Consider the following 20696-nt stretch of genomic DNA (forward strand, 5'->3'; position numbering starts at 1 on the left):
CTTTAAAAGGGAAAAAGAAGCAGACGCAGCTTAAGTTTCTATGTTTATATAGAAGTGTGATCATTTTTAATTTTTTTGATAAATTTCAGCTATGGCTCCAGCAGCAACAGATGTTAACTAGACAATTGGCCATTAGGAAGTCTTACAGCATGAGGAATAAAACTATTGCCGCTACTGTGATACTGTTTTCCAGACAGCAATAGAACAAAAAACTTATGAGATAGATGTGATGGATTATCCATAATACGAATACGCCTTTCGCAAACTTCATATATTAAAGGAGAAAAGTTTAACTAAAGAAGTAGACTAGAAACTATACCAGCCAAGGCAACCCCTTTAGCAGTAAAGATCTGTGTCTCCAAAGATGCCCCAGTAGCTCCCCCTCTTGTTTTCTGCTGATTCAATGTGCATGCTCTGTGCTGCTGTCACTTACTGAGCATAGGGGCCCACTCAAAATATACAGTACACATAGAATATAAGGCTGACTAGTAATTAATACAGATAATTACTACATGACAACACAGAAACCAGTGCAAGAAGCATCATAATTTAATAATCAGCTTATATTACAGACCAACCTCATTTTCTGCTTGATAATTTGAGATGACCCCTAAGTTTAGCTTCTCAACAGCTGCTCAGAGTCCACTGAGCATGTGAGTGTCACAGACACTTTCCAAGATGGTGACCCCCTGCGACAAGTTTGAAGTCCTAGATCTTTGCTGCTATTGAGAAGCTGAAACTTTAGGCTGGTACAATAAGCACAGTATATAAAATATGGAATTTTTTTTATTTTTAGGGTTAATATCTCCAGCTGTCAGCAACACTACCACACAAGTAGTATAAAAATGTACAGCTCACCATATTTTCCATTGTCTAGTCTTTGCAAAACATGGAAGTATATAACAGGGTACGTGCATGATATTGTTTTCACAGTCAAGAACATCAGACCAGCCGATACTACCAATTTGTTTGAATAAAAAATGTGTGTTGACAAAAACTTGGAAGTCTTGTAAACTGTAGACTTTGGGAAAACCTTAAACACTTCCTCAGAAATTGAATATTTGTGATTTTTAAATGGACAAATATAAAAAGTGAACGAACTTGAAATGTAAATACATTTTCAAGTATTTGCAGTAGACTAATAAATTATACATTTTAACCTCTAATATTTACATCAGTAACAATTTACTCAATCTAGCATAGTTTACTTTATGTGTCATAGTAAAACATATACATTGCTGGACTTCATAGCACACACCAAAAGGAAATGTAAAATGTATTTTGACATATCCTTGTAATTCATAAACATTTGGATTAGATATGGGCAATAAACATGAATTATAACTGGCCACTACCATTTATATCTTCTGTTTCAGTTTTATGAGAAAATAGGAGCTTTTCTTAATATTGTAGAGAGATTGGACTAATGTTATTGTAATGGCAAGCTTCAGATTTCAGAGTATTACAGAGATTCATTCTGTAGAAACAGCCTTGTAAACTTGTAGGATTCCCTATCAGGTACAAAGGCACATGAGGTTCAAAAACAGGTTCCAAAAGCTTTAACTTTTAAATATACGCAGGTCCAGTTATATATATAATCTAGATTGCAGGTCTGTATCCTGTTTTCTAAGTATATTGGCCTCGTGTCTACTGCATATGTAAAGTTTTTTCTGCACTGTAATACTTAACAGTCATTTACATATATATTGGATTTTTCTGTAGATGTCGATGAATGTGCCGATCCAATTAATTGTGTTAATGGCTTTTGTGTTAACACTCCTGGGAGATACGAATGTAACTGTCCACCAGACTTTCAGCTCAACCCTACAGGAGTGGGTTGTGTCGGTAAGCTCACATTCAAAATTCATTTAAAAAAATAACTTTTAATAGAGGTGAATATAAATGCTGCTTTTTATGCGTTTCTCAACCTGGTCCAATGTTTGCTATTTTAATTACATTACAACCTAAGAAATATACTTAAAATATTTAAGAGAAGCCAAATTCAGACCCATAATTGTATTGTGTGAAGGTGTAACAGTCCATGCTAATTATTTAATATTGTTTCAGTGAATGCAAAGATTAGACATATGTTCTAGATCAGAGCTGTCCAACTGGAAGCCTATGGGCCAGATGTGGCCCTCTAAAGAATTTTTATGGCTCTATAGACTTCAATGTATAACGTGTTCATTTTAATTTTAGCCGACTCTCGAACATGCTGTAGGAGAAATAATTAGCCCACTACATGTAGTGTGTTGTAAAGCAGTGTTTAGACCCTACATGCCCAGATATTAATATGGGACCCCTTGGTGCGTCTGGAATCGTGTAGGGACGCTCAGCCTGAATAACATGCATTGATTTAAATAAGAGACTGGAATATGAATAGGAGAGGGCCTGAATAGAAAGATGAGTATTAAACATAAATAAATGTGTAGCCTTACAGAGAATTTGTTTTTTAGATGTGGTCAGTGACCCCATTTTAAAGCAGGAAAGGGTCAGAAGTAGAAAGCAAATAATTCAAAAACTATAAAAAAAAGGTAAATTGATAAATTGTTTAAAATTAATCATTCAATAACAAACTAAGGGGCAGATTTATTAAGCTCGAGTGAATAGTTTGAATGCAAAAATATTCGAATTTCGAAGTAATTTTTTGGGTACTTCGACGATCGAATTGACTGATTAGAACGTTTCAAAGTAAAAATCGTTCGACCATTCGATAATCGAAGTACTGTCTCTTTAAAAAATCCTTTGACTTAATACTTCGCCAAATATAAGCTACCGAATTGAATGTTAGCCTATGGGGACATTGTAGATAGTTTTTGGGCACTTTTATGATCGAATAAAAATCATTCGATCAATCGCTTAAAATCGTTTGAATCGTTTTTATTCGATCGTTCGATCGAACCTTTTGCACTAAAATCCTTCGAATTTGATAATCGAATTCGAAGGATTTTACTTTGAGGGTCGAATTTGAGGAGTTTTTTTTCGACCCTTGATAAATCTGCCCCTAAAAGTTAACTTAAAGGTGAACCACCCGTTTAATATCTGCATGCTAAATTTAAACAAAAAAAGGACAGACAAGCACAATAAAAAAATTGGCCCACTGATATATTTAGAAAATGTGTGCACCTGTCCCTAATTAGGCAGTCTGCAGCGCCACGAGTTTATAATAAAAAGAAAACTTTCCAGAACTCAATATTTAGGCCAACTAAAATCCATCTGTGGATCTCCTGGCTGCTGTGAGCTGAAACTGTAGCTTTTAGTTCCACAACAGCTGCAAATGGAAACCCTTTAGGAGAGTGACCTTTCCTTAGGCAAGGTTTTTTTTAAAAGTTTTTAAAAATATATATATATATTTTTGGTAGCTTAATTTTGGATTTATCCTGTTGAATGATGGATTGGCTGATCTGTCCAAATGCTGTACTTTTTTACTAATTTAATACTGCAGAAAATCAGACTCTGTGCAACTGCCATTTTCATGAGGCTTAAAATTTAATTATAGCATTGTTCAGAAGCTAGACTGGACTCAGACCAACTTGAGAAATAATGTAGTGCAGAGACTCATATGTTCCTCGAACATAGCTGGAACATCAACCAAGCAAACCTCATTTAACCTGCTCTTTCGCAAAAAAAAATCCTCTTCACAATGAAGTGTTTCTGCTGCCTAAAATAATCAGCACTAGCCCATAATATCTCGTGAAACAGGGGGCCAGAAAGCCAGACTCCATGTTGGCAAGCTTTGCAAATCAAAATCAATTTAATTTGTACTCACAAGACAAATATCCTGATGCAGTGTTTCTGGGTACATTATTAGCCATTAATGGTAAACTCTAAAAGGATTCTGAACTTGCTGCCTGATCTGAGGGTGAGTCTCATTCTTCATTGTGTCTAGCTGGATTGTTTTATTTCATAAGTAGCAGTTAAGAGAAGCTAATGAGATTTCCCTGTACTTTGGTTTAACCACAAAGCATCTTTTACAGATACAAGAGTTGGCAATTGCTACCTGAACCATGGCCCCCGTGGTGATGGAACTATCTCTTGCAGTACTGAGATTGGAGTTGGAGTGAGCCGTTCTTCATGCTGCTGTTCTCTTGGGAAAGCATGGGGAAACCCGTGTGAGATCTGCCCACCTGTAAACAGCTGTAAGCATTATTTTATTCATTTCCCTTACCTACAGTAAATCACTATTGAATATTGGTACCAAGTGATACACATAGAGCTTTTGACTGCAGCCATTCTATTCTCACCCACTGATGTAGATACATACAGGTTCATAACGTATTATGAGTTATACAAGACCTAACAGTGATCTTTTATATTAGCTATGGACACAAAATGACCTAAAATAGCCCTAATCACATCTGGCAATAAAATAGTACATTGATATAGAATGATAAGCTTCTCTTTAAGAGAACCACAAAGTAAGTGAATAAAGGCTAACTAAAGAAATAAATCAATAAACATACAAACTTTTAACCTAAAATCTCTGTATTTGTCTTAATTGTGCTGAGCATACACAGCTTGCATGAGTGCAGTTGCCCATAACAATTACACTACCAAAGAAACATTTCAAATACATTATGGTTTAGTAATATAACATTCTATGCTATTAGTACATATGCCTTTTTTCTAGTTATTGCTATAGTTTATCATGCTCTCAGTAGTCAAAAGATTGAACCCTATTTCGAAACTTAACATCTAAACCTTTAATTTTAAGCTGAATACAATACACTGTGTCCAGGAGGAGAAGGCTTCAGACCCAACCCCATAACCATCATTTTAGAAGGTGAGAATTTAATAAAGTGTACATGCATGAAGTTAATCATAGTTTTGAGTTTAGCGTGGTTTGAAAAGTTGTTTATTTTACTGCACTGATAATTTTTTACATTCCATAAAATAGCAGTAACACTGTATAAAACTATGTCAACTACAACAAAGATCCATGAAATCTACCCTAGCTATCCAGTTGATTGTTCCAGTGCCATGTGTTTTGTGCCCACTATCCATATAAGAGCATATTTGGTTCCTTAGTTTGTAATGGTTATTGAAAAGAGATCTGGCTGTTAAATGCCAGCTGGCACAGATAGTCCCATTTCATGTTTAGGTGTTTGTTGTACAAATTGTACTTCCAATTCCACTGTCTGCTTGCTGTGAACTGTCTTCTGTAGTCCCAGACCTTCTGCAAATCTGATCCCATAGCTCTTCCTCCAAGACATGTGCGGTATGGAATGTCTGCCATTAACTCTTACAGGGTTACCGGAGAAAGCTTTTTTTTATTAAAAGGGGTACTAAAACTGGTATACATACAATCTTCATATTCACAAACAGAAATCCACCAAAATTCCAACTCAGCCACCACTTTTAATTTTTTGGTAACAGTTTACAGACACTTTTGTGAATATGCTGTTAAAACAACAAAAACAGAGAAGAAAAACCATTTTAATGACATTCTTTCCTCTCTCTCTCTCTCTCCTTAATGGAATAAAACTCAGCCTAACTTTTCCCCCTGTGCCAGCTACGCATCGATTCATTCCTTCTCCATTCACCCAACTTTTAAGGTGGCCATAGATGCAAAGATCCGCTCGTTTGGCAATGTTGCCAAACGAGCGTATCTTTCCCCGATATGCCATTAACAGGCATGGCTATATCGGAGGTAATCTGATTGTTCGGCTGTATGGCCGAACGATCAGATTACGATGTGCCATGAGCTCCGGCGGGAACCTGACCGATCGACCAAACGACCGATCTCCGCCGGGCGAAAGATGTCGGCACACGCCACACACCATCCGAAAATTGTACGAATCCTCGATTCGTACGATCGGATCTGTGTGTCTATGGCCACCTTTAGTGGCAGTATGGTGGACTCATTCGCATGTTCATGCAGATTAGCAGACTACTAGCAGGGGAGACACCTCATGTTCTGTATAACCATAACAATTGGTGTAAATGTACTCCAGACTGATAATCATCTGTAAAGCAGCTCAAGTAACTTCCGGTTTTAAAAAGAAGTCGGCTAGCAGGAGCTCACACGTACTTTCGTGAGATTTTATTGCATTATCTATGTATTAAATTTTAAATATAGTTAATTTTGTCCAGGATAGCAGTAGTATTGGAGGGGGGAGGAATAGATTTTTTACTTTAATTTACTTTTTACAGGTTTTTTGAAGAGTTTGTAGACCCTTTGAAAATTATGGGTTTTGTTCACGGTTTTTTATTTGATAATTTTTTTAGATTCAAATAAATAAGTAAACATTTGAGTTTGGTAAAATTTTAAGTTTATTTGAATTAAAAAAAAATGGCATTTTGATAAATCGGCTTCTATTCCCTCCACTGCCCCAATAATGGAGTTAACTTATGAAGTCACATTTAAATATAACAATTGTTTGGTATATTACCAGTTTACTAATGTGTCCTCTATACTTGTTAAATGCTTTAACTATTTCAAAATATATATATATATATTTTTTTTAATTAATTTAGATATTGATGAGTGCCAAGAATTACCAGGTCTCTGCCAAGGTGGTAACTGTATAAATACATTTGGAAGCTTCCAGTGTGAATGTCCACAGGGTTACTATCTCAGTGAGGAGACACGTATTTGTGAAGGTAATAAACAAATACACTGGAGCAAAAGAGAACCACAGTGAGCAGAAACGCTTGTCTGTTTTGTGATCTGTTCTTGACTATTTTTTCTGTTGTAGATATTGATGAATGCTTTACCCAACCTGGTGTTTGTGGACCAGGAACCTGTTATAATACCTTGGGGAATTATACATGCATTTGCCCATCAGAGTATATGCAAGTTAATGGAGGACATAATTGCATGGGTATGTAACTGTGATACCAATTGTGTATTTTCATGTTTGAAAACATATAACGGAATTATAATGAGCCAACATTTATTATCCATGTCTTCAGAATTTCAGCCAAAAAAACAAATGGTCTGAGATGGTGAATCTTTAGAGAGTTATGGACAATTGTGTTTCAGGTGAATTTGACTGTTAGATATTGATTAAATCGACTTTCCTGTAAGTGCATGTACAAAAATGTAATCAATTCATAATAAAGGTGTCTGGTTTATTATGGATCAATAGCCATGGCAATAGAAACTAGTGATTGTTATGGACTAATTGGAAATGATCGTTTCATAGAAAGCATTAGTAAATTATTATATCATATACAAATTTTTATATTTAGTGGTGTGTTATAAATGAAGGTGTTTCCATATCCATGATATAATCTGTGACTAATAATATCTGTTGTAGATATGCGGAAGAGTTTTTGTTATCGAACTTACAATGGAACAACATGTGATAATGAACTGCCATTTAATGTAACAAAAAAGATGTGCTGCTGCACCTATAATATTGGTAAAGCCTGGAGCAAGCCTTGTGAGCCATGCCCAACCCCAGGAACAGGTAAAGCATTTCATATTTATACACTCAATGTACTATAGCATGAACAACTACCTTAAACAGTTTATACAGTAGGATACAGGTAATTTGGGTGGGGGATCCTGATGGTTTAAACAGCCAAATTTTATCACATTTATCAACAGAAGACCACTTCTAGATTCTCACAGTTGTTATTATGGTCAAACAATCTGATGTCTCTCCACAGGATGTTAATCCCTTGCAAACATGTTTAATACCGATTAACGTGCATCTGTGTAATGAATGTAATGCTTTAGTTTTAAATCACACAAGCCTAGTGGGGAGTGGGAAGATGTCCTGGGAATTGTTTTGTAAATAAGAAGAAAGTCTGCCAACCTTATTACAGACATTCTTCAGCTTTTTCCAGCATTAAAATCAGCAGGAGGTGAACAGAATTAACATGTAAAATTGTGTTTCCACTGACACATACTGTATAAAGAGAATGAGTTACTGAAGATATTGATGTTTCAATAAACAATCTAACATAATGACTGGACTAAATCAGATATGCTTGATAGATTATTACTGTCACAAAAACTGATTTTGATGTTATTGTTATTTGACCGAGATTATCAGATAACGTTGATATTTAGGGATTCTCAGGGAAAATCCAGCTAGAACGGTTGTACACATTGCATTTAATACTAATACAAAAACATTGGCAATGAATGCAGCACAGCAAACTGTATCATTGTGCTCTTACACATGGGAATGAGATTCATGCATTTCAGTGTGGGTATTTACTGCTTTTGAGTAATGCACTGTAAATGTATAGAAGCAAAAAAAGACGTACAAATTAAACTGAGCCATGCTAACAAACTAATATTCAAGAATTTTCAATTCTTGGCACTTCTAAGCATTTATCTAGCAATATGCACAATTATCTTTGATCTGATCTAATTAATATTGAGGCTCTATAATATTGTTAAATGAAAAAAAGATACACTACTTATGCACTCTGTGGCTGTACTCAAAGTTTGGACAGTAAAGTAAAATAAAATAGTAGTCTTTATAGTCCTATGATTAAGGGTGTAAGAGCCGGAAATGTGTCAGGTCTTGATCCTTTTGTCTGTTTTTAAACTGGAGCCAATAATGACTATGAGTGTGAGTGTAGTTGGACCTTCTTAGAAGCACCTGATTTTTCAAATGATCTAGTGACATTATGTGAAACCTTTATCAAGATCACAAATAATATAACACAGCTTTAAAAATACATTCAGCCTGTCAATAGGAATTTTTATGCATTGTGTTAGGGGAAGGAAGGAGGAAGTAAGAAATTGGACAGTAAATTACAGAGGTTTCATCTGGTAAAAATGCTTAGTGGTAGAATGGCATAGTTCTTTTTGGAAACATTATTCACAGTAATAGCCAGATTTAGCTTGTTTGGTATAATTCCAATCATACCTACAGCTTTTGCTGATATATTATTAATGTCACAAAATGACACCAGTTTTTTCTTAATGTTTTAAAGCTAATTTTAAGAATCTCTGTGGATCTATCCCTGGTTTCACGTTTGATATACACACTGGCAAAGCTGTTGGTAAGTTGTAGAGATTTAACTTCTTCTTTAGAACTGTATCGTCACAATCCTGAAAGCTTTGTTTCCATATTCCTGTTGGCTCTACATTTGTCTTACCGGTAATGTGTTTTAATTTGTAGGTTATATTTTTTAATTGATAGGATACTGAGGATATAGGAGATATTATACAAAACAAATTGTTGAATATTGATTGTGATTTCCATGTTTGTACAAACTCCACATCAGACCCTCTACAAAGTTTTAAAATGCTAACTTACCCTGCTTCTAGTGTCTTAGTGGTGAAGGTATGGAAAGTTGCTGACATGGAGTTTGTACAGCTAAAGAGATTCAAACTAAGCATGATAAAATGCTAGTTTTCCCACTAGTCACTGTGAAACAATACAATAAATGTATGCACAGAGAAAGACACATATAAGCATTTACACAATTGAAAATGGCATCTTGTCAGGCCCTAAAGTTATTTGCTGCTGCTTTTATCAGACTCTATACTACACTGAATGTGTAGCTTCTGTTTAGTCTTTTTTTTTTGTGGCACTAGAACTACAGGAATGCAGAGCATTTATATTTCCAGGGCAGTAAATAGTAAAAATACATTTTGGACAATGATTTTTTATTATAGCTTCCTTAAAACTGCTGCTACATAAACATTTAGTGCCATAGTTTTGCTAGGATATTGCATTTCGAATGCAGCCTTCGTAAGTATTTTAGAATTAAAGTGTGTTGATCTAGTACTTAGATAATAATAATAAAATAAGCTGATTCTTTAAGAATGAAGCCATTTTGTTTTTTGATTAGTTCTACGTTTTAATGAATTGGCACATTTATCAAATGTAATATCTGTGTCCATTCAGCAGAATGTGTTTAGCTGCTCTGAGCAGTGGAACGCTGTTTTGCTCTTTGGGGAGAGGCACTGTCACCAGTCCGAGACATGACAACTGAGTTTAAATCTTAAAATATCATTAAAGGATAAGGAAAGGCTTACAGCAATTTGGGTGGCAAATGTTAGGCACCCCCAAGTGATTGTAGTTACTTACCAGAAACCCCAGGCTGGTGCTCCTATCAGCAGAAAACTGCACCAGCTCAGGGTTATACCAGTGAGCACCACGGATCGATCTTATTTCGTCTTCCTCCTTCTCGCAGCTTCGCATGCACAGTAGAACGAAATGCCGAACTTTAACTAAAAAGGCGGCTTTTTCGTTCAACTGCGCATGTGTTTGCCCCAGGAAATTTGAAGACAGAAGAAGACGTAACAGGATCGCTCCGTGGTGCTCACTGGTATAACCCCAGGCCGGTGCAGTTATAGGTTGATACGAGCACCGGCCGGGGGTTTCAGGTAAGTAACTACAATCACTTGGGGATGCCTAACATTTGGCACCCCCAAGTGCTGCAGGCTTTTCCTTCTCCTTGAACTCTTTGACATGGGAACCAATTTAAAATAGTTTATAAATTGGCCCCAAGATTTTTTCACCCAAATCATGTTCATATTAAGAGTCCTTTTTGGATTATCATGACATGTATGTTATTTAGTAATGTTACTCTTTAGATGAACTGTGCTGTTTTCTCATTTTAGACATTGATGAGTGCAAGGAGATCCCTGGAATCTGTACAAATGGAGTCTGCATCAATCAGATTGGGAGCTTCCGCTGTGAATGTCCAACAGGATTCAGCTACAATGACTTACTCCTGGTTTGTGAAGGTAAAAATGTTAGCCTGAAAGGAACCAATAGTTACGTTTGGTTACACAAATGGCCATTGCTTTATTTTGTTTCAAAGATTATATTTAGGAGATAATGGGGTTTAGGGGAAAATCTAGAAAGCAGTTCTAGTTGACTTTAAGGGGATTATTTATCAACGGTTGTGTTAGATTTTTTAACTCAAATGACCTGAAACTGGAATGGTATCTCATTTAAGAAAAAACTTGAACATCTATAATGCAATCGAATAGAAACGACCCGAAAACTCGAATCGAATCAAACTCAAATTGTAAAAGAACTCGAATGTCAGGAAGGCTATTAACATCTTCAAATGGGTCAACTGTCTTGACTCCTACATGAACCTGGCAGATTTTAGGTGATGACCTATCGAATTTAAGTTGTTTCCAGGGTCAAGGTAAATCCTGAAATTCGAATTCGAGTTTGGCTTTTTCCAACTCGAAAATCTGAGTTTTAACCAAAAAAAAAAACAACTTGAAAATTCAAATTAGAATTTACCATTCAAATTTCAGTTAATCTGCCCCTAAATAAGCTTATTATAAAGTTAAATCCATAAAATTGAGAAAAAATAAAATCAATGTCGCTTTTTATGTTTTAGATATTGATGAGTGCAGCAGTGGCGATTATTTTTGTCAGAGAAATGCTGATTGCATTAACAGTCCTGGGACCTATCGATGTGAATGCTCCACGGGCTTCAAGCTTTTACCCAATGGTGCTTGTATTGGTAAGAGTGCTCCCCTTCCCTAATCACCCTCTGTAGCGATTAAGGTTTCTTTGAATTTAATGTGTGTCTGTTTTTTATAAAGTTACTGTAAAATACAAAACAGTTACCAGAACAAGTGCATCTGTTCTCGAAAAAATGAAATTCTGGTCAGGTTTGACAACTCAACTTTGTTGACAATCTCTTTCAATGCCAGAGCTCTTGAGCATATCTTTTCAGGAAGATTTATCAAATACATCTCCCAGCCTTCAGATCAAAGTATACTGCTCACTACTGCTGGTAGAAATATAGGGGACAATCCATAATCATACAAACATTATATATTACCGTATATATATTTTGTGTAATTGCAGGGATTTTTGCTTATGTTTTCTAAAATATCTGAAATATGACAAGTACAGCATAGCATAAGAAAATATGGCAATTAATATAATTGGTACATAATTAATCAAAGAAGAGCCTACATGGCAAGATTATTATGTTTATGTTGTAAAACCAAATTCCCATACAATTATGACTGTCCTAAAATAAATATAATTTATTGCTTGTTGGGGCTCACGCAGCACCAGTCTGGTTGTTATTATCTATGAAACTAAATGAGAAGCAGTACTCAAACCCTATTTTCCCAGACAGCAAATACCTTCAATTGGCTTAATATTATCTGCATACATTGTATGGTCAGAGAAAATGTGACCTTATTAATGTACAGTATATATAACATTGCTGAAGATTGGATTCTTGAGGAGTTTGAGTTTCAAAAATGTTTCTAACTCCCCCATTAGTACATTGTTATACAGAATGTCTTGTAGGGATGTACTTAATTCCAGATTCAGACTGGGATTTCATATATAAGTAGACATCACAGAAACATTGACAAACATGTGACAACAGAAATTAACTAACTGGTCTATCAAGAATGTCCACAATAACAACTGGTTATTTTCTGCTGTCAAATTCTTGTTTTTATATTATAAATTCCATAAAGACCCATTTTTGGTTATTAAGACAAGTAATATGATGGAATCCAGAGACTTTCTAACTAAACATTTATAGATTTTTTCTATTTAGTATTGCAAATAACTTTTGAGAAATTTGGTTTCCATTATTTAATGAAGCCTTCTTTGTATATTTTCAGACCGCAATGAATGTCTGGAAATTCCAAATGTTTGTAGTCACGGTACATGTGTGGACACCGAAGGGAGTTATCATTGTGTATGTAACAATGGATTTCGAGTTTCCCCTGATCAGACAATGTGCATGGGTAAGTACTGGCAGCAATTATAGTACTAGCATTTATCACAGCTAATGAAATGATGAATCTGTTTATATAAAGCATAAAAACACAGAAGAGCTATGCTTTATAAATGTAAATGTTAATGTCATGGCATAGCAGTCAGGAGCAAATATGTGATAATAAATGAGAGTAGAGCTGTGTTTTTGGAGAAGTTTAGAAATTAATGAGGGTGAAGAAATACCATGCCAAAGATATAAAAAAAAAGGCATATAAAAGTTGAAAAGTTAATAATATGAAGGTAAAGCAACTTTTTGGGAGGAAGAAATGTTGGCGCACATAGCGATACAAACTGGAGAAAAACGCAGGGGAAGCTGGTTGTATTGTGCAGCTGTTACCACAGTATTCACACACCACCAGATACCCAATAAAAACCTGCATAATACAGCTGGATTCTGCTGGTTCATTTCTATAGCCGTCTGTGTGGAATATACTCTGGGTCGATGGAGTACAGGTATAGGATCTGTTATCCAGAAAGCTTGGGACCTGGGGTTTTCTGGATAAGGGATCTTTCTTCTCCATACCTTAACTCTGCTAAAAAAACCCATATAAAAACATTCATTAAACCCAATAGGATTGAATGACACCAACAAATATAAACATGCAGCTGAATTGGGACCAAGTACAGGGTACTGTGTCATTTTTAGAGAAAAAAGTAATCGCTTTCAAAAACTAGAACTGTTTGCTTATAATGGACACTCAGGGGCACATTTACTAATGGTCAAATATCGAGGGTTAATTAACCCTCAAAGTTAAATACTTGGAATATCGAAGTCGAAGGATTTAGCGCTATTCATTCGATCGAGTGATCGAAGGAATAATCGTTCAATTGAACGATTAAATCCTTCGAATCGAAGGATTTTAATCCATTGATCGAACGAAATTCCTTCGATCAGAAATTGGCTAGAAAGCCTATGGGGACCTTCCCCAAAGGCTAACATTGATGCTCGGTAGGTTTTAGGTAGTGAAGTAGGTGGTCGATTTTTTTTGTTAAAGAGACAGTACTTCGACTATTGAATGGTCGAATAGTCAAACTATTTTTTGTTCGAATCGTTCGATTCATAGTCGAAGCAGCCAATTCGATGGTCGAAGTAGCCAAAAAAAACATTCGAAATTCAAAGTTTTTTTCCTTCTAATCCTTCACTCGAGCTAAGTAAATGTGCCCCTCAGGGTAGTGGCCTTCTCATAATTCAGAGCTTTATTTATGAAGGTTTCTGGATAACAGTCCTATACCTGTATAAGAAAAGAGAAGATAGTATTTTGCTTCTAGGTGGTTGAAAGAAGGGCATTAGTAGAATGCAGGTTCATAGCTGGATAAAACACATGAAGTTGGGAAGAAGCAAGATGGAAAAAAATTGTGCAAGCAATCCAGAATGGAGGAGGAGGTAAGGGAGGAAGAGGAATTGGCAGGCATACTATGAAAACATAGTGAATATACATTGCTGTTGTTAGGCAAGCTGAAGAGTTGCCATAGCTCTAAATTACTCAATATAGGCAAAGGTTTTTCTTATATAAGTATGTTAATCGTTTTGCCTTTTTTTGATAAATAAATATATGCAGCACAAGTATGAACACTTCACCCCACTGCCATAGCAAATTTGAGCAGCCAAAAATGTAGCTTTGTTATCAAATGGATTTTTTTTCAATTGCTGGCAGGAAATTTCTTAATATGTTATTCTCTGTTTTGTAGATATTGATGAGTGTGAGCGACAGCCATGTGGAAATGGGACTTGTAAAAACACAGTTGGCTCATATAACTGTCTGTGCTACCCAGGCTTTGAGGTGACTCACAATAACGACTGCTTGGGTATGTCATCATCTACACACACTGATGCTATTGTTTAAACATTCAGTCATTAGAAATTATACTATAGAAGCCAAAGACGTGTTAACATCAAAAGTCATGTTTTCTATGATTTTATTATACACAAATGGACCATTGAATCATGTAGACTGCTTCACCCCCACTCTCCCAAATGTGATAAAAAGTAGGGATGCACCGAATCCACTATATTGGATTCGGCTGAACCCCCGAATCCTGAATACTGAACCGAATCCGAATTTGCATATGCAAATTAGGGGTGGGAAGTGGAAACATTTTTTACTTTCTTGTTTTGTGACAAAATGTTATGCGATTTCCCTCCCTGCCCCTAATTTGCATATGCAAATTAGGATTTGGTTCGGCCACGCAGAAGGATTCAACCTAATCAGAATCCTGCTGAAAAAGGCTGAATCCCGAACCAAATCCTGGGTGCATCCCTAATAAAAAGGCAATTTGCCTTTTGGAAACTTGTTTGCTTTACTAATGAGGACCAAGATCATAAAAACATTTTACCCCGTATCATATTACAGTTTTCAAAATCAACAGCCGTGACTTGAGCTGGGAGTAATATAGCTGTTTTGCTGTTGAATAATGTAGTAGTTGGAAATATATACTCTGTAGCCCCCCAAGACACACACAAGACAAGAGCCCCAAACATTGGACATTCAGCAGATTTTCAAAATTCAACAGCAGATAGAGCAGACATGCAAAATGTGATCCCTCCAGATGTTGTTCATCTGCAACATAAAGTAATCCCAAAACCTTAAGCTCTCAGAGGATGCGGGTAGTTGTGAGTCAACAACATCTGGAGGACCACTTGTTAGCCATGCCTGAGCCAGCGGGCAGACAGATGACCATCACAGTAAAATTCAGATATCCAGCTCTACTGTACCTTTTCCTTTGAAGACTGTACAAAAATGTGTAGTAAGTGTAACAAAACATCTGTTTTCCATATACATGCTGCACGGAATTTATAAACATTTGTGGTATCACTGCATTGACATGCTTTGTGTATTGCTTCATTTACCAGAGAAGAAAGAACATACAGTATACAGAGTAGCTAACATTTGCTGACTCAGGCAACACAAATGTAACACTTGGATAGAACCCAGGCCCCAAAAGCTAAATGTGCATAAAAACAGAAATGTGTCCCCTCCAGAAGACTTGGGCATTGCATGCCATAAATAGCTTTTTTTCTTACTGACTATTTTTCCTTTGCAGATATTGATGAGTGCAACTCCTTTTTCGGGCAGGTGTGCAGGAATGGGCATTGCTTTAATGAAATCGGCTCCTTCATATGTTTGTGTAATGAAGGCTATGAACTCACTCCAGATGGCAAAAACTGCATAGGTATGTCTGAACTATAAGGAAAATATTCCATATATATAAAAATAGAATACAGAAATGGCCAAGAGCAAACATGTCTGTTCATAAAACTACGAGAAATGTTAAAGAGATCCTTATTGAACAATGCAAAAATAGCCTAAAAAATTAGAAAAAATAAGAAGAGAGATTAGTTCATGAGAGCAAGCAAGCAATGTATCACTTTAACAAGAAACAATTGCAGATTGTCTTAGTATTCTGTTGTGTACACCACAGAAAATGTAATTTTTAAGTAAACATCCCTTTTAAACTAATTCTAATCTTTTAACCAAACCTTTTTTATGTATTGGGCTTTCTTTGCCAAGGACGCAGTCATAATTGGTCATATTTTTTTTACGGGTAGATCTGGAGATAAACAATGTCACGCATGCCATTGTAATGAAATCACATTTGAGAAAAATCAAGCAGTTCTCTGCCATTAATAATTGGCTGTGGGTTTTCACATGAGTATTCTAATTAAGGAAAAGGATAATGTGTGTAAAATAATTTGTTTTCTCCAATTCTCCATCGTTTGATTTCTACTTTGCAAGTCTGGGACATGATTATATAGTGCACCGAATTGTACAGTACAACATACTTTATGTTTTTACATTTCTCATTGTATGTTTGATTAGCTGTAATTAAGGTTACAGGTCCTAATCAATTAGTGCATATCGTTAAAAAAAAGCTTTTGATTTCTTTAGCGTTATTACTGTTGTTGAAGAGCTAGGACTTGAAGCATATGTGGGGTTTTGAAGTTTTGTCAAAACTTGCCAAGCATATTTCCAGTATTGGCAAGCAGAAAATAATGGTGTTGTTCACGATTAAAGGGGTGGTATGTTATAGAATGGCTAATTCTAACCAACTTTTCAATTGGCTTTAAATTATTAGCCTTCTTCTACTGACTCTTTCCAGCTTTCAAATGGGGGACCACTGACCCCATCTAAAAACAAATGCTACACATTTATTGTTATATTTATTACTTTTCTTTTTATTCAGGGCCTCTCCTATTCATAGTCTTATACATATCAATACATGGTTGCTAGGGTAATTTGGACCCTAGCAAGTGGATTGCTGAATTTGCAAACTGGAGAGCTTGAATAAAATGCTAAATAACTTAAACACAAAGAATTAAAAATAAAACAGAAACACTCACTACATCATACTAAGGGGGTTATTTATCCAAATTTATCTTAATATTTTCTGCTACAAACTCCGATCAAATCCCGTTTTTTTTACGCTTATTTATTATTAAATTTTCCCGCAAATTTGCTTTGCTGGAAAAAAAAATCAGATTTTCACTAATTTATCTGACTTTTTCATCCGATTCTCATGATTTTTTCATAATTTTCACCCGAAAATGACGAAAACTTCGGGGTATTGGCCAAAACCAAGTGCACATCAAAAAATCATTGGGACTTCTCCTATTGACTTATATGCAACCTCGATAGGTCAGAGATGCCGGATTTTCAGTCAAAAACATTTCCATCTTCAGGGTTTAATCAATTCCGAAAAATTTTTGATTTTTTAAAAGTCTGATTTTTGCATTCGGAGTTTAGTAAATAACCCCCAAAAAGTTAATTTAATACCCTTTGCAAATAATGATTTATGACATCTGTTTTACAGAAGCTTTATTAACCTATTTAGCGACCTTTAGGACCATTTGTGGCCTTTACTGTAGGCATTAAAGTGATGGGGCACTTGGGAAAGACCAGTATATATTTCTTTTTTCCACAAGTTCTTATAAATAAGATGAAATATTTGTACTTGTAAAGAAATTATGAATGGCATTATGTACACTGTAGTGTTTACTAAATTTAATGAGCAGGCCTGAGTTTATGAAAACTGTTAGGGACACTAGCATGAGTGCAGTAACCACAATTCCAGTTGCAGTCATTTTTTCCAGCTTCACTCCAGACTTGATCATAGTGTCTGTGGTGCACCCCAAACAGTGTTAAATGTCTATGCGTCTGCCAAACTAACTCACAACCCCTAACAGCAAAGCTTTGCTCTTTGTGCCCTGCTACCACTCCGTTACATTTACTGACAGAGGGAACGGAGCACTTTACATCAGCATGTAAAAGACGTATTTAAAATGCATTGAAATGCCAGAAAAACCACATGTGATACCCATAGAAACCACCATAGCAAGTAACATTTTGTAAGATACATATGTTCTTATATAATTTACTAACTATGTCTGTTTCTAAGAAGCTTTAATAGATTTTCTCCAGTTTCATTAAAGTCCATTGAAGTGTATACTTTTGATGGCATACTCTTTTATAAACAGCACTAGGGTCTTTACATAGGAATTCTACCCAAAGGAAAATAACAGAAATTAATAAATATATATTGGGGGCAGATTTATCAAGGGTCGAATTTTGAGTTCATGGGAGTTATTTAAAAATCCCATAAACTCCATGAACTCGAAGTTCACCCAATTGCAATTTATTAAAAAAAAAATATTTAATTTTATAAACTCAGGTGAATAAGATCGACCCGCAAATTCGTAACAAATTTAAAATTCAATTCGAGTTTTTAAAGCTCGATTTGAGTTGTTTTAAAAAAAAACTCAATTGTCAGGAAGGCTTCAAACAATTCTAAAATGATCCCAGGACGTCTTCCATAGGCTAAAACAGAAGTTTTACGGTGGCGAATCATCAATTTTGAGTTCTTAAACTGCCAGTTTATGGTAAATTTCGAAAATCAAATTTAAAAAAAAATCAAATCAAATTTTAACAATTCCCTAGTCTAATTTGACAGTTTTGGCCACTAAAAAAACTCAAATCGAATTTGAAAATTCAAATTTTAACTTTGACCCTTATTAAATCTGCCCCTTAATCTTACTGCAAGTTTTACATTCTGTTACAATAAAAGTAATTAAACACTTTAATAAATAGACTGAGACATTGTTTTCTTAGGATCCCTTTAATATGGGAGTGTTGTTTATTGTAGTAAAAGTATTGTAGTTAAAAGTTATTAAAATATATTTTAGCATCTATTTAAATCTATTAAATTAAATTTGTCATTGCAGATCATTGTAATAGTTGTGATTCTATATACACTTATTATTTTTTCCCTCACAGATATTAATGAATGTGTGGCTTTTCCTGGTTCATGTTCCCCTGGCACCTGTCAAAATCTTGAAGGTTCTTTTAGGTGCATCTGCCCTCCAGGATATGAAGTTGAGCGTGATCATTGCATAGGTAACTGCAGAAAAGAAAAAGCTATTGACACTTAGGGGCAAATTTACTTATGGTCGAATATCGAGGGTTAATTAACCCTCGATATTCGACTGTCGAAGTTAAATCCTTCGACTTCAAATATCAAAGTCGAAGGATTTACCGCAATTCGCAAACGATTAAATCCTTCGAATCGTTCGATTCGAAGGATTTTAATCCATCGATCGAACGATTTTTCGTCGACCAAAAAAAGATAGCAAAGCCTATGGGGACCTTCCCCATAGGCTAACATTGACTTCGGTAGGTTTTAGGTGGCGAACGAGGGGGTCGAAGTTTTTTTTTTAAAGAGAAAGTTCTTCGACTATCGAATGGTTGAAGAGTCGAATGATTTTTAGTTTGAATCGTTTGATTCGAAGGTCGAAGTAGCCCATTTGATGGTCGAAGTAGCACAAAAAACATTCAAAATTCAAAGTTTTTTTTAGTCTATTCCTTCACTCGAGCTAAGTAAATGGGCCCCTTAATCATTTGCACTTTGTTATTGACCAATAAAATATCCCAACAACTGTGTTTTTAGAAAACAATCTTTATTCTTTGCCAGTACTTGTATCAAAATTCCCAATACCATCTTAAACTAGATGCTACTACATTAAGACGCAACACGATGGTCCATTGTGGGTACAGGTATAGGACCTGTTATCTAGAATGCTTGGGACCTGGGGTTTTCCGGATAGTGGATATTCTGTTTTTTGGACCTTCATACTTTTACTCTACTAGAAAATCATATAAACATTAAATAAACCCAATAGGCTGGTTTTGCTTCCAATAAAAAATAATAATATATTTGTTTTAATCAAGTACAAGGTACAGGTATAGAACCTGTTATCCAGAATGCTCGGGACCTGGGTCTTTCCAGATAACAGATCTTTCCTTAATTGGGCTCTTCGTACTTTAACTCTACTAGAAAATCATGTAAACATTAAATAAACCCAATAGGTTGATTTTGCATCCAAAAAGGATTAATTATATCTTAGTTTGGACCAAGTGCAAGCTACTGTTTTATTATTACAGAGAAAAGGGAAATCATTTTTAAAAATTTGTATTATTTGGATAAAATGGAGTCTATGGGAGATGGACATCTTGTAATTTCGAGCTTTCTGGATCATTGGTTTACGGATAACGAATCCCATACCTGTACTGTTTTTTATTACAGAGAAAAAGGAAATAATTTTGAAAATTTGGATTATTTTATTATAATAGAGTCTATGGGAGATGCCTTTCTGTAATTCGGAGCATTTTGGATAATGGGTTTCTAGATAACAGATCCAATACCTGTACAAGAAATGGCAGTGGCCAATAAAAGTGTATCTGATTGGCAGATTCAAAATACAGTCTACAGTAAGATGCCTCCAGCATCAGCAATACAAAACTAAGGCAGTTAGTACAATTTAACAAAACAGAAGCTTTGTGTTTTTATAGCTAAGTGTTTCTACACATGTCAAAAGACAGACGGTTTATTTAATGTCAGTGTCTACAGTAATGTAATGCTTGGCAAATATCGGATTATGCCGCCATTAAGGCTGTCTGTCTGCTGTTTTAACATTCTGAAACAGTCCAAGAACTCTTTAAATGATTTGGG

The 20696-nt window shown here is 35.4% G+C and overlaps 1 protein-coding gene across 1 annotated transcript in view; it reads left to right on the forward strand.

Annotated features, from left to right (window-relative positions):
- The window catches only part of fbn2.L (fibrillin 2 (congenital contractural arachnodactyly) L homeolog), a 142749-nt gene that overhangs the window by 97910 nt on the left and 24143 nt on the right, over nucleotides 1–20696 (forward strand). Inside the window, exons 36-48 of the mRNA XM_018264131.2 lie at nucleotides 1723–1845; nucleotides 3978–4139; nucleotides 4715–4783; nucleotides 6478–6603; nucleotides 6699–6824; nucleotides 7263–7415; nucleotides 8902–8970; nucleotides 10541–10666; nucleotides 11281–11406; nucleotides 12539–12664; nucleotides 14385–14501; nucleotides 15738–15866; nucleotides 18965–19084. Of these exons, the coding sequence (XP_018119620.1) occupies nucleotides 1723–1845; nucleotides 3978–4139; nucleotides 4715–4783; nucleotides 6478–6603; nucleotides 6699–6824; nucleotides 7263–7415; nucleotides 8902–8970; nucleotides 10541–10666; nucleotides 11281–11406; nucleotides 12539–12664; nucleotides 14385–14501; nucleotides 15738–15866; nucleotides 18965–19084 (1572 nt within the window). The remainder of the gene's footprint in view (nucleotides 1–1722; nucleotides 1846–3977; nucleotides 4140–4714; nucleotides 4784–6477; nucleotides 6604–6698; nucleotides 6825–7262; nucleotides 7416–8901; nucleotides 8971–10540; nucleotides 10667–11280; nucleotides 11407–12538; nucleotides 12665–14384; nucleotides 14502–15737; nucleotides 15867–18964; nucleotides 19085–20696) is intronic.

Source organism: Xenopus laevis, chromosome 1L, assembly GCF_017654675.1.
Source record: "Xenopus laevis strain J_2021 chromosome 1L, Xenopus_laevis_v10.1, whole genome shotgun sequence".
NCBI lineage: Eukaryota > Metazoa > Chordata > Amphibia > Anura > Pipidae > Xenopus > Xenopus laevis.